Source organism: Primulina huaijiensis, chromosome 7 (genome assembly GCF_012295235.1).
Source record: "Primulina huaijiensis isolate GDHJ02 chromosome 7, ASM1229523v2, whole genome shotgun sequence".
Lineage (NCBI taxonomy): Eukaryota > Viridiplantae > Streptophyta > Magnoliopsida > Lamiales > Gesneriaceae > Primulina > Primulina huaijiensis.
The window spans coordinates 19,528,556-19,541,521 of NC_133312.1; the positions used below are offsets into that span (position 1 = coordinate 19,528,556).

Below are 12,966 nucleotides of genomic sequence, written 5' to 3' on the forward strand. Positions count from 1 at the left end.
TGATTTTGCTCTTTTTTTTTTTTGGTGGATCCCACATTAAAATTTTTATGTCAATGAAACAAAAAAAATATTATGTTAATTATAATATTAATTTAATCAGAAATACTAAAATATTAAAGATCTTATAACTCAAATTCAAAAATAGAAAAAAAAATCAAAAAATCAAAATAATATTGAAAAAAATTGAAAGGAACAATTGTTTGGTTTTAAAGACATAATTTATTTTTTAAATTATATCTTTTTATTGATAATATTTTGTTAAATATTTGATTAGACTTTTTTCTTTCTAGACTTTTATAGAAATTGCCTGTAGATTTGATTTGATATACTTAAAAGTGTTTATTTTCTTATAAACTTTATATTACCATGATTTGTAGGCATCTAATCAAGCAAAAAATTCTGGAGAAAAAAATGTCTACAAATATGAGGACCATATGTTGTGCACAAGTGTGGAGAGATAGAGAGAAATACTCACAGAGAGAAGATTAAGCAGTAGAGCCCCACACATTTGAAGATTACTGTTATTTATAATTGTGTTATCGTGGTAGTTGGAGACATCTGAAGACAACACTTGTGAAAGTGTTGATTGAAGATTTTGTTTTGTTGTTTCACTTTTTGGCACATAATTTTTGCATTATTTGGTCATTTTATTATTGTTTTTAGAATGCAATTTGATTTCTTAACTTGTTGTGGAAGATAATTTTTCATAGAATTACTAATATTGATTTTGTAAACCCGATTTGTTTTTCTAGTTATTATTTTGTGATGAAGCATCGCACAAGTATACTTGTGCATAATTATCCTTGAGTTATTTTTATTTAAGTTATTTCTTTGTACGCTACATTATTCCGATGGGTGTTGTTATTGATTTTGATTTTGTTATCATTGAGTAGATTGTGATTATCTGTTTGTCTATTAAAATTCTCACTATTTCATATTTCACTTACGCAATTCTTTGAATTTCTCACTCGAATTGTATCATCTATTCATCTTGATTCTCTCTGATAGAATTTCTTGCGATTTTCATAATTGTCTCTAAATTCACTAATGGCAAAGCAATATTTTGATCCTTTTGACAGCCTGAGTGAAATGGGTCACAAGAAGTATGTTGCCCCTGTTGAGACAACACCCACAAAAGAGACTAACGCTTCGGAACTAGAGATTGTTAATGTTGAGGAAATCTTTGTTCCTCTTGAAACAACTGTTCTTGAATAACCAGGAAATGAAATTGAAATAGAGAATCCTCTCGATTATTCTGTGTCGCGCAAGGTGTTCCTTCCACCACCTCGTGTTCGAAGTTCCAAACGACAAGATGGATACAACCCTGACTTCACACCATCGAAAAGATTCTGTTACAAGGGTGAATCATCTGTTGAACCTTCCCTCGTCGACACAGACTTCACCTCTGGAGATGATTCAGAAGAAGAGGATCACGAGCTTGTGGCTCCTGCCAAGACCACATCTGTGGATAATAGCAGTTCATCTACTGGAGATTAATAAATTCCCCCATATACTATCCTCAGTTTGTTTATGAGAAACCAACCTTTAATTTTTTGATGATGATATGGTCCTTCTTACTCAATTCTTGGTGAATTTAAAGAAGGACAATGACTCTGGCCCTATAGTTACTGCTGATGAGTGTGACAATGAACTTGATGTTGAGATAGAGCAAGAGTTTGCTAATAACAAACCTGATTCCTCTTATAGTTTATATTCTTCCTTTGTTGAAGAAGAATTTGAAGGTACTGGGGATGATGATATTGGAAGTGAAGATGTTGATCTGGATGCTGAGGACACTCTGGACGACACATACTTTAAAATTTGTGATTTGGAGAAGGCATTCAGTACATAGTTCTATACCGAAAATGCTCGTGCTCAGTGGTCAGTATATGAAAATCGTGAGTTTATTGTGGAAAAGAATGTGCATATTGATGTTTTTCTAAGCCACAATTTGGTGGATTTTCTCAAACTTCGAAGGTATTCTCTACTATGTCTACGGTGCTTCCATACTGTCAAAATCCAGTTCTTGAGTTTTATACCAACCTCTCACCTAGATTAGGTGATGAGAGTTCCGACAAGTTTGGAAGGGTGTTTGTTCACAACAAAGTGTACAATTTTAATCATATGGTCATCAACACCTTCTACAATACTCCTGCTGATGTAGATGATGGACCTCAACTAGATATTCATGAGGTTACTTTGGTGTTGATAGGGGTTTGATCACGCAGTTTTCAAGGCATCCAGATCGCCATTCTGTGGCAAACTTAAAATCTTTTTATGTTGTGCTTAACAAGGTTGCTATATGCAATTTGACTCCATCCAATTCCACGATGATGACAAAACCACAGGCCCTGCATTTATTTGTAATTGGAACTCGTACTCTCAATTTTGGCAAATTGGTTTTTAAGACAGTGCCACAGTTTGCTGGATAAGGATTCAAAACATCTGAACTCCCATTCCCTTCACTGATAATTCTTGAATTTCAAGGATTCATCAGAAACATTGATGAGCAGTTGTCAGATGACAGTGAGCTGTTAAAGATTGTCCCTGCTCTGCTTAAGAGAAACAAAAAGATAGGCCGGCCTACCTTGTTCTGAGTTTAATTATGTTCCTGATGTTTCCAACACGACCCAAGCTTCTCATAACACTGCCTCATGCACTGATTATGTCATGATCTCTTCAACTGCCATCCAAGCTCATCTTGATAATGACCTGGCCAAAATCATTCAAACAAAGACTGATCTGGTTTACTATGAAAATCTTGCCGCTGATTATAGATTGATGATGAAACTGGATGTCCATTCTTGACAAAAAAATAGGGAGAAGATCAAGTTATTGGTGCACAAACTGATGAAGCTGACCATCGGGAACAAAAGATAGTGGTGAAGAAGAAGAATCTGCAGAAGCTGCTGAAACTAAAAATGTTCAGTGATTTGATTTTATATGTCACGCCCCGAGACCGGGGTTAGTCGACACCGACGTTGTTTTACAACCACACAATTGAAAACAACAAGCCTCGTAGTACAGTATAAACCAAAAACCAGATTATTACTCATAATCAATCATAAGATTGTCTTTACAATGTAGATTCTAAAAACGATAAAAATATGCGGAAGCGTTTACAACTTACTAAGCGAAAAGTAAAATAAACTTCTTGATTCATCTTATTATCATCCCCAAAATTGGTCTTGTTCATCTTCCTCGATTTTCTCTTCTGATTTATCTAGGGAAGGTAGAGTAAGGGGATGAGTATTTTGGGAAATACTCAGCAAGTGGGGGCCGTTCGAGACATGAAGCAAAATATACATATACTTGAATTCACATTTTACATAGCATATCATAACTTGAATAATAGCGAATATTCATACTTCATAATCATAACATGTCATCACATATCACACTCATATAGCATACTTGTTTAGCATACTCATATAGTACTGATAGTCATCTCATTTCCATGGTTTCCTGATATCAGTCTCCTATATGTTAATCCTCTAAGGAGTGAGGTCATGTCCAATATGTTAATCATCTATGGAGTGAGGCCGTACAACGGTTACCATCCTACCGTATAAGGGTCATAGTTCGGAAATCTTTTCACATATCGAATCGAATCCTAACAGTGCTTTGAACATATAATTTTACAAATCTTGAAGAAAATATATTATGAACAAAGAATTATGCTCGAACGAACTTTCAAAAACGAAATAATTCATACGCAACATATTTTAAAACAAGCCCACTTCAAAGAATAAGTGTGGCAAACAAAAACTCACTTGCGAAAGAATATATATATACATAACAAAAGCTCACTTACGAAGGACAAGTGTACAAATTATAATATAGCAAAAACCCACTTACCTTAGACTGGAAGAAAACGTGAAGAATTCAAAAATCATAGAAGAATCATCCAACCGACACTTCGAAAACGCAGCAACACATCTACCGAAACATCAGCCGCCTTGTAAAATTCCTTTCGCCTTAATGAACCGTTGGATCCGGTTTAAACTTTAACAGTACGTTCATTAGTGCGTCAAATAAATTTTGAACAGTGAAGATCGGGTTTGGATCTCTTTTTGACATGCTTATGGACAAAAAACCGTAGGTATGCCGTTCCTACTTAAAATCCAAGCGGTTTTCTTGCAAAGAATATAAACAAAAAAACTAACCGTTGGATTTGGTCGAAATTTAGATATGTTATTCAAAACATATGGAAGCATATTCTGAACTTGATGTTGGCGTACAAAATGAGCTTGATATTGGCGTACAAAATGAACTAATTTGTTGTTATGTCTAATTTTGATACTAGTTTTGATGTGCATGATAAACTTGTTTTCAAAAATAAGGGTATTGTTCAGCTAATGTTGACACTAGGATTCACATTTCTAAATGTTTATGTTTATTTCTATGAAATCATATGCTTTAACTTGATCTTTGACAATGAATTTTTTTTTGAACAGTTTCTTGAGAAAACAATGAATATACAAGAAAAGGGGTGTTCCTTATTCATTTATGGTGCACATTGAGGGGGAGATTTCAAAGTGGTGGTTAACATACTAAAGCTGCTGTTGTTTGACGTCTATTCCTTTTTTTGTTTCGACAAAAAGAGGACTAAATGTTTTGTTTGCATGGTGGTGTTCAAAACAAGTCAAAGGAATAGATTTTTAGTTGTGTTTTTTGGTATTGGCTTGTTTTGATCTTCTTGGATTGTTGATAGACTGATTATTGTTGTGGATTTTTATTTGATATTATCTTTTGAATAGTAATAAGAGCAGTTGGTTTGTCTTTATCTTCTGGAAAGTGATGAAGTATGATTGAAATATATTATTAAGATTATATCAATATTGATAAGGCTTATCAATACTCTTATGCTTACTGATTGACAATGAATATGTGATGAATAATTGTTCAAGTTCATAATGCAAGTTTCGAAGGAAAACTCTAGGTTGGATAATGATAAAACTAGCAAAGATCTATTTAATCTTCTGTGGAGATTTCATAATGGATAGACATTGTGATGACTATGTTATTCTGAGAGAGTATATTAATTGTCGTGAGAGACTTCTGTAAAAAAAAACGCATATTGTTAATTTTTTTCGTAACAACTGCTACAATAAGGTTCAATCAGCTTCACCTTATCATTCAGTTTTGAGAGCTTTTCTATTTCAGGTGTTGCACAAACATTTACTGATTGGTGATTCATTCATTGGGAGGGAAATGTGACGTTTCGGGAGATAACATTCCTCGGTATTGAAGTGAGTTCTAGTGAAGCTTGGTGCTCGTCAAGTGTAGTCAGCTGAAAGTGTTCATCATAGAGACATCATAAAAAGATTCTTTTAATTTGTGTGATTGTAAACTTTAAATTTTAGTGGATTCACTTGATAGCTGGACATGATCTCGTAGGCGTAGGTTTATTAACCAAATTACATTAAAATCATGTTGTCTCTGTATTCTTTATTTTATTATTCATGCACGTAATAAACAACGATAAAGAACAAACCACTAATCTTGCAAGATTAAAATTTTCAAAATAAATAAATTGAAGTTCATATTTGTAGATAATATAGTTTATTAATTTTTTTATAAGTTTATTTACATAGTTTTTACGTGGTTTTGGAACCTAACAAAGAAGTGGGAAGAGAAATGAAGACAATATATTGTTCCATGTAATTCCTTCATAGGAAAAACTGTTAAATTGGTTATATAAGTAGTTATATTTTCTATTTATGTGCTCTTTAAGTCTTAACTAGCTAAAGTTGGGTCTTAATCATGTAATTTTGTTTTTTGTTTGTTTTTTTTATCATATTTAGTTGGAGCGATAATGTGATGTCGGAAAATATTGATGTGTATGACACCAGGTCAGTACTATAGTGAAATAATGATTTAAACCAATAAAAAGTAAAATTGTGTGATTGAAACTGAAATTTGACAAAGCTAAAATAACTATTTTCCTTCACATCCTTTACTACATTTTATAGGAAATAATATTATTACTTCAAAGAATATCACTAGTTTTCAACATGACGAAGAATGTATTAAATGTCGCATAGAAATAATGCATCACAATTCTTGTCTAGGCATGATTAATTATGTTTGGTGACATCGAATGCAATCAATCAAAACTGGCAAAGTTGAATCAAGCATAATAGTTAATCTTTTACATATGCATTGGTAAAGAAATTAGAGTAGATCTTTTATGAGACGGTCTCACGAATTTTTATATGTGAGACTGGTCAACCCTACCGATATTCACAATAAAAAGTAATATTTTTAGCATAAAAAGTAATATTTTTCATATATGATCCAAATAAGACATCAGTCTCACAAAATACGATCCGTAAGACCGTCTCACACGAGTTTTTGCCAAGAAATTATGGGTTCCCTCCTAAATCATGAATATCTTATGATCTTATCTTGTTCCAATGGGGCATTGTATTTTGAAAAACAAATTTTTGGTGATTCAAGATTTATTGGCGGGTTGCAAGCAGCACCACATGCTATTTTTGGGAAAAAAGAAAAACATGGACAGAGTCGGATTTATTTCGTAAAATATGCATGTTGTTTTTCACAAGGAAAGAGAAGACAAAAGGCCGAGGAATTCTTCTTCTTTCTTGAGAGACCAGAGAAGCACTGGTTTTTCAAGAAGAAGATATCCCTTTCCTTACATTTCGCTCAAGATTCTGATATTATAATTTATGTACATTTTATGATTGGAAAATTAAGAAATTTTTGGACCTTTTCAGTGGATCGGTGCCCAAGTAATGATTGATTTGAAACACAAAAGGGAATTGAAGAAATTAGAAAAATGAAGAGTTGTTTCTCGTGTTGCTTGTCAGGAGAGAAGAGCCAGAAAAGATCCTTGAAGAAGAGCATTCAAGAATTCAAGAAGACGAATTCTGTGGCCTCTTTTGCAAATATATCATTTAAATCTGGTGATTTCTTCGTATTTTAATCAATTTTATGCAACATATATAATTCATTCCTTTAACTATTCATTACATTCTACGTTTTTCCCAGGTTAATTAGAAAACATCCTCGTTTGATGTTTGTTACCGCCACGTTTAACAATTTTTGAATAATAGTCTAAATGTCTATTATAAGACTGATTCAACAGCATGCAGAATTGTAGGACGTTTATTTTTTTGTTTTTTTTTGGATCTTGATTGAGTTCGTGACTCCAATTGTATATATCGGGCTTCGCATGGAAAGATCACGCTACGTTGTATATGGTGCAACTTTAAACATGAGAATTTCCGAGCGTGATTTTAATACAAATAATGTACAGATGCCAGCAGGAGAAGATATATAGCAGAAGAAATAGAAAAGCTTGGGAAGGGAAATATATCTGCTGAAATTTTCACATTTCACGACCTTTCTGTTGCTACTCAGAACTTCAATCTTGAAACTTTGTTGGGCGAAGGCGGCTTCGGAAGGGTGTACAAAGGCCGGATCGAAAGCAAGAACATGGTGATCCCGTGACCCTTGTCGTTGTATGTCAATTATAGTTTATATATATGCTGAATCGAGTCCAATAGTTTCGACGTTTTCTTTGTTTCAGGATGTTGCAGTGAAGCAACTCGATAGAAACGGCTTCCAGGGGAACAGAGAATTTCTTGTGGAGGTTTTGATACTGAGCCTTCTTCACCATCCCAATCTTGTGAATTTAGTCGGATATTGCGCTGATGGCAAGCAGAGAATCTTAGTTTACGAGTACATGCACAATGGTTCTTTGGAAGACCACCTCCTAAGTGAGTATGTTCTTTAGAAAATGATACAAAGTAGTTTAGTTCTATAATTACATTTTCAGTCTCCCTATCTGTGTAGATTTCAATTGATGTCTGGTTTTGTATAGACGTAAGTCCGGAGAAAGAGCCACTTGATTGGCATACCAGAATGAAAATTGCCGAAGGGGCAGCACGAGGGCTTGAATATTTGCATGAAACAGCAAATCCTCCGGTGATCTATCGTGATTTTAAGGCGTCGAACATACTTTTAGACGAAAACTTTAACCCAAAACTGTCGGATTTCGGCCTAGCAAAGTTAGGCCCTATTGGTGGAGACACCCATGTTTCCACCAGGGTGATGGGAACGTACGGGTATTGTGCACCCGAGTACGCCTCCACCGGCCAGCTGACAACGAAGTCCGACGTTTACAGCTTTGGTGTCGTGTTTTTGGAAATAATCACAGGCCGGAGAGTCATCGACACTTCCAAACCAAGCGAAGAGCAGAATCTAATAACTTGGGTACGCTTGTTTTGCACGATGGATTAAATTTCATGTTACAATGCTCATCTCAAGAGACATTTCTTGAAAATCTGCAGGCACAGCCATTGTTTAAAGACAAGAAAAAGTTCCATTTAATGGCAGATCCATTGCTGGAAGGGAATTACCCGGAAAAGGCCCTATATCAAGCTCTTGCTATAGCTGCAATGTGTCTCCAAGAAGAAGCCTCCATTCGACCTTTGATCAGCGACGTCGTCACGGCACTTGAATATCTATCTGGAGGCAAAAGCCCGGGTGAGGCCGGTGAAGATGAAGAACAACAAGAAGATGGTGGTGGCCAAACATGAGAATCGAATGTGTGACTTCAACTCTGAACCGATTGCAAGACCTATTGGTCCTAGTTTGTCAATAAATTATAATTTGTGGTAGATACAATTCAAATATTTAAACTGTATACAACCCTGGGAATTAGGTTTCAGTCATTCTTCCTTTCTGCCAATAGAGACGCTTATTATTAGCAAACAAATATTACTAATATTTTATTATTTAATTAATTTGGTCACATAAAATTCAATATGCATTGTAACTAATACAATATTATGAAACAGCAATAAATACAAACAGATCACAGATCATTGTTGATACAACTCTTTGATTACACAAAACCTCAACAAAAACACCCCATCTGATTGCATGCAAATCACTACTTGAAATAAAGCTCAACGAGCTTCTTTAGAGTATCAAAAACGCTAGTGAACGGGTTGAACTCGACCGGGGCTTTGAGTTTAAGATCAGGAAATTGGTTGTTCAGAGCTTGTTGCATCCCAGACATAGACATCATAGCTGCAAGCTGACTATTTGACATCACCTCACAATCTTGTGGAGTATCTTTGATACTGCTGGAGTCGTAGCCAAAAGTTTCTAAGACAGACTTGTACTTCTCTATGAACTCTGGTCCGGGGTCGGGTTTTCTTGAGTATATCTGTTTGAAAATTGAGAAGGGCCAACCAATAAAATCCTTTGATGAAACTCCCAAGAAACTTAGCAAATATTAGAAAACTTATTAAGTTTCATAATCTTCCCAAGTTTACATCTCAATTAAACTCTACATACAACTGAAGTTTCAACGGTTAACAAATCACTAAAGCCACATGTAATAACTTTAAGCCAAGTTACTGATCTCATTCTGCTATTTGTATAACTCTCCAGTTTGATGTCCAAACTGTCTTAAATATCAATTTCTATGCCACACCATCTCAAACCTTTCATTACCATCTTTCAATATTTGATTAACCTTTGCGTAACCGATCTGCAAACTCGTTCGAAATATGTTGTATTTTGTAAACCTTAACTCACCCCACATAGCATAGTATATTGCTGATCAATTTCATATACATTTTGGTTAACATAAAACTCATACTGCAAACATTATTCAATTTTGATTGTCACCATATTTAACTTCATATTTTCTTTCTTTTATAATTTGCATCTAAAATGTTGAAATTTCTCCCATTCAAACTCTTGAACTATCTAAAACATGCTAAACTTGTGGCACATAAAATATATCTTAGCTCAACTTAGAGTTCTGATAGCCTCCTCTTGTCTTATCAATGAAGATTGGGAAAGTCAGACACAAATAAGAATGATTAATTAGAGTAAATCTTAATATTTGCCTATCCAGTGTGCTCGATTGAGATCCATGACAAAAGCCATGTACCAAAAGAAAGATGAGCACAAGAATTCTATCAAGTGTGCTTCGCAAAGATCCATTAGACGCTCTAAACAAACTTGTAAACTTTAAGAAACAGAGCAACTATGGGTATACCTGTATAAAACTCTTGTCCTTTGCTCCAGAAACCAGGGCATAATTATCATAATCAGTTGCAATAACATCATAAGGTTCCTTGGGGATAAACGGTAATGTGGGAAACCGAAGGTAACACTTTTGCTTAATCATCTCTCGCTTTTCTAGGTCCGTTTCATTTTTCTCCTTATCATCTTCAGAAAGGCATTGGACCCTTCCCCTTATCCCTGTAATGTAACCGTTAGGCCCCCCATGAATACAGAATGTATCAACCTGGATAGCTGGTATATTCACATCAAAAGTGTACACACCCTGCAATTACATATTATGGAAGAATGTCATATACGACAACATTTAGACTCAAAAGGCAAAAATCCCACAATGCAAAAACTGCATAAAGGATTTGGTATTTGTCTCCCAAATTATGAAAATACGGTACCAATGGAATTTTAGAAAAACCATGATGAAAAAATGCATTCTAAATCCGAAATAATTGGAGCATATGAAAATGTCAAACGACTCAACTAGCTGACTATCCACAACACAGTTTGTTTATTTATCTATTAAAAATAATTAATAAAACTTAAATTATTCATTTCAATAACTGAGATTCTTTTTTTTGGTTCACCTGAGTGCAGTGGCAATCTTCTTGACCCTGCCCCGCAAATCCACGTTTAAGTGAAGCTACTTCAAACCATCGTCCAGCGTACCTGTTTGGGTCAAAGTTCTTAGCTGACATGCCTCTCATCATCAGCAGCATTCCAGTTCCCTCCTCATTCCCTTTGTCTAAAGGAAGAGTCAAATTTTTTTCTTCAGCGCTTGCAAGCTGGCATATACCGTTACGAGAAACATCTGTCGCAATAGCCTGCTCAGCATATATAAAAAGAAACAAATTCAGACACATAAGCTTCAATTTGATAAAAGACATACCAATGTGTTTTACAACATGAATCTAAAAGCTTATTTTATGAATGCCGTCACTATACAACACAAAGCACCCACCGGAGTTGTCTGAGATAGGACAATTATCGATGCTGCAAGACTGGATAGCACTTGTTTCACCTCAAACTCGATTGAGCGCTTAAAACAACAGTCAGGTATCTCTTTGCCTGGCAGTCCTCTGGAAAAGAAGAGCACACATTAAGTCTCATGGAAGCCACAGCATTTTCCTCGTAAAAGGGTAGTCAAAAACAAAAGTGTCAGCATTTATGACGTAAAGGGTCCTTAGCTTGTGAAATGGAAACGAAATCACCTCTAGTTTTTTAGTCGCCTATGAATGCAGGCTCAAATTTAGCCAAACCAAGTTGCTTCATCTCTCTTACTGCTGAGTTTTCCCCACTTCAGATTTACCAGCAAGAAATGTACAATGGACCATTAATCTAATTGCATTTCAATGATATTCTTTGGAAGCCTATTACTTAGGAAAGTGATCTTCCACAATACAGTGGGGATACAATTGAAATTCAAGTTTCACTGGAACAACAATATTAACCTTAGCTTCAGAATTCAAGAAACAACTATCAATCTAAAAATAGCAATAAATTCAAGAATGTGTCAGTCCAACAGCAGATTCTTAAATAAAACAATTTTACAGGATTTTCGGGAAATAATGTGTAAAATTTACTAGACCACAAAATACCCAATAGATCTCATCAGAATTCAAGCATTTGGTTACATATTGCGGAACAAGATGAGCTGAGAATGGCACCTGGACGTAGGAGAATAATGTGCTTGAAGCATCAACGGCCGTGATCGAGTAGCCAGTAGATTACTACATTGATACCCCATTTTTTTATGAATTCTTTATCAGATATGCTGTTGATTTTTAAGGCCTTGAAAACCAAGAAAAGAAATGAGATTTTCTCGGATATTTTATATATATATATATATATACACACACACACACATATCTTTTGTCAAATACATGGGAAGGGCCGCCAAGTAGAACTGAAGTCTTGTAAGTTAATAGTTTTGATTTTTAATCCTGTCACTTATTAATTTTAAATTTAATGAATATAATATTTATTTAATATATGTAATATAAGTTTATTCTCGCTACACGAGCTACGTAGAATAACATCGATTTTAAATAAACAACATTCGATGAAGATAGTTACTTTTGGCAAAAAAAAAAAAAAGACTTAAACAAAATAAAAATCCAAATTATTAGATGAAATCAAACATTGACAAGTCACAAAAATAAAATCAAAAACATGATAACTTACATAACTAAAATTACAATTATAAATAACGTAGATTATTATTTTATAAAAATCTTTAGAATTTTAAAAAAAAATGTTTTAGTTAAAAAATATTCTTTTAGTTAAAATTTTAAATTATTTAATTAATAGAAATACAAATTTCAATAGTTAAATTCATTAACTATGAAAATAATATACGATATATTAATAAATATGTAATTTCGTAATTGATTAATTAAAATATTTGTTTCAAATAAAAAATTGTTTTAAAATTTTCATTTTAGAGTGGATTAAGTTTAAAATCGGTGTGTTATTGGGTTTTATGTTTGATTCCAAGATCACACAATTCTATGCAAAATTTGCACTAAAAAAAAAGCCTTTGAATTAGAGATGAGCTAATATTAACGTTTAATAATCCATTGGAGCAACTGGTCTGTGGCCCAACATTGGAAATTCAAGATTAGCTTATGAAGTAAGTGTGTGAATTGGTTTCCATTCCATTCTTGCAAGGAATTAAAGCTTGCCAACATAACTACATCCTATACTCATTTACAAGTCATTCCAGCATGTAAAAATCGCACCATTGCTACATTAAATCGCGGAAAATAGACAAATTTGTCGTCTAAGTTTACCTATTTTCGGTTTTTTATCCATTAAATAGTCGAAATCGATTTTTTTCATTATGATATCTAATTTAGCAAACCTCGTTGCTCTCATTTCGTGTCAAGAGATAAGGTAAAT

At 34.0% G+C, this 12,966-nt stretch overlaps 2 protein-coding genes across 3 annotated transcripts; one reads left to right on the plus strand and one right to left on the minus strand.

Annotated features, from left to right (window-relative positions):
• The first annotated feature begins 6,572 nt into the window (after nt 1-6,572).
• LOC140980998 (probable serine/threonine-protein kinase PBL23) lies at nt 6,573-8,582 on the plus strand. Its single transcript, XM_073447187.1, has 5 exons — nt 6,573-6,929; nt 7,283-7,464; nt 7,556-7,745; nt 7,850-8,241; nt 8,319-8,582. The coding sequence occupies exons 1-5, from the start codon at nt 6,803-6,805 to the stop codon at nt 8,565-8,567; spliced, it is 1,140 nt and encodes a 379-aa protein (XP_073303288.1). The 5' UTR covers nt 6,573-6,802; the 3' UTR covers nt 8,568-8,582.
• LOC140980999 (chloroplastic lipocalin) lies at nt 8,478-11,905 on the minus strand. Of its 2 annotated transcripts, none has more exons than XM_073447188.1 (5): nt 11,733-11,905; nt 11,027-11,144; nt 10,653-10,889; nt 10,046-10,336; nt 8,478-9,202 (listed from the first exon to the last, which is right to left on the minus strand). In XM_073447188.1, exons 1-5 carry the CDS (start codon nt 11,810-11,812, stop codon nt 8,924-8,926), a joined length of 1,005 nt encoding a protein of 334 aa, XP_073303289.1. In that variant the 5' UTR covers nt 11,813-11,905; the 3' UTR covers nt 8,478-8,923. The 2 variants fall into 2 exon arrangements, with proteins under 2 accessions (XP_073303289.1, XP_073303290.1); XM_073447189.1 differs by having other exon boundaries at nt 11,739-11,886.
• Nucleotides 11,906-12,966: the final 1,061 nt, after the last annotated feature.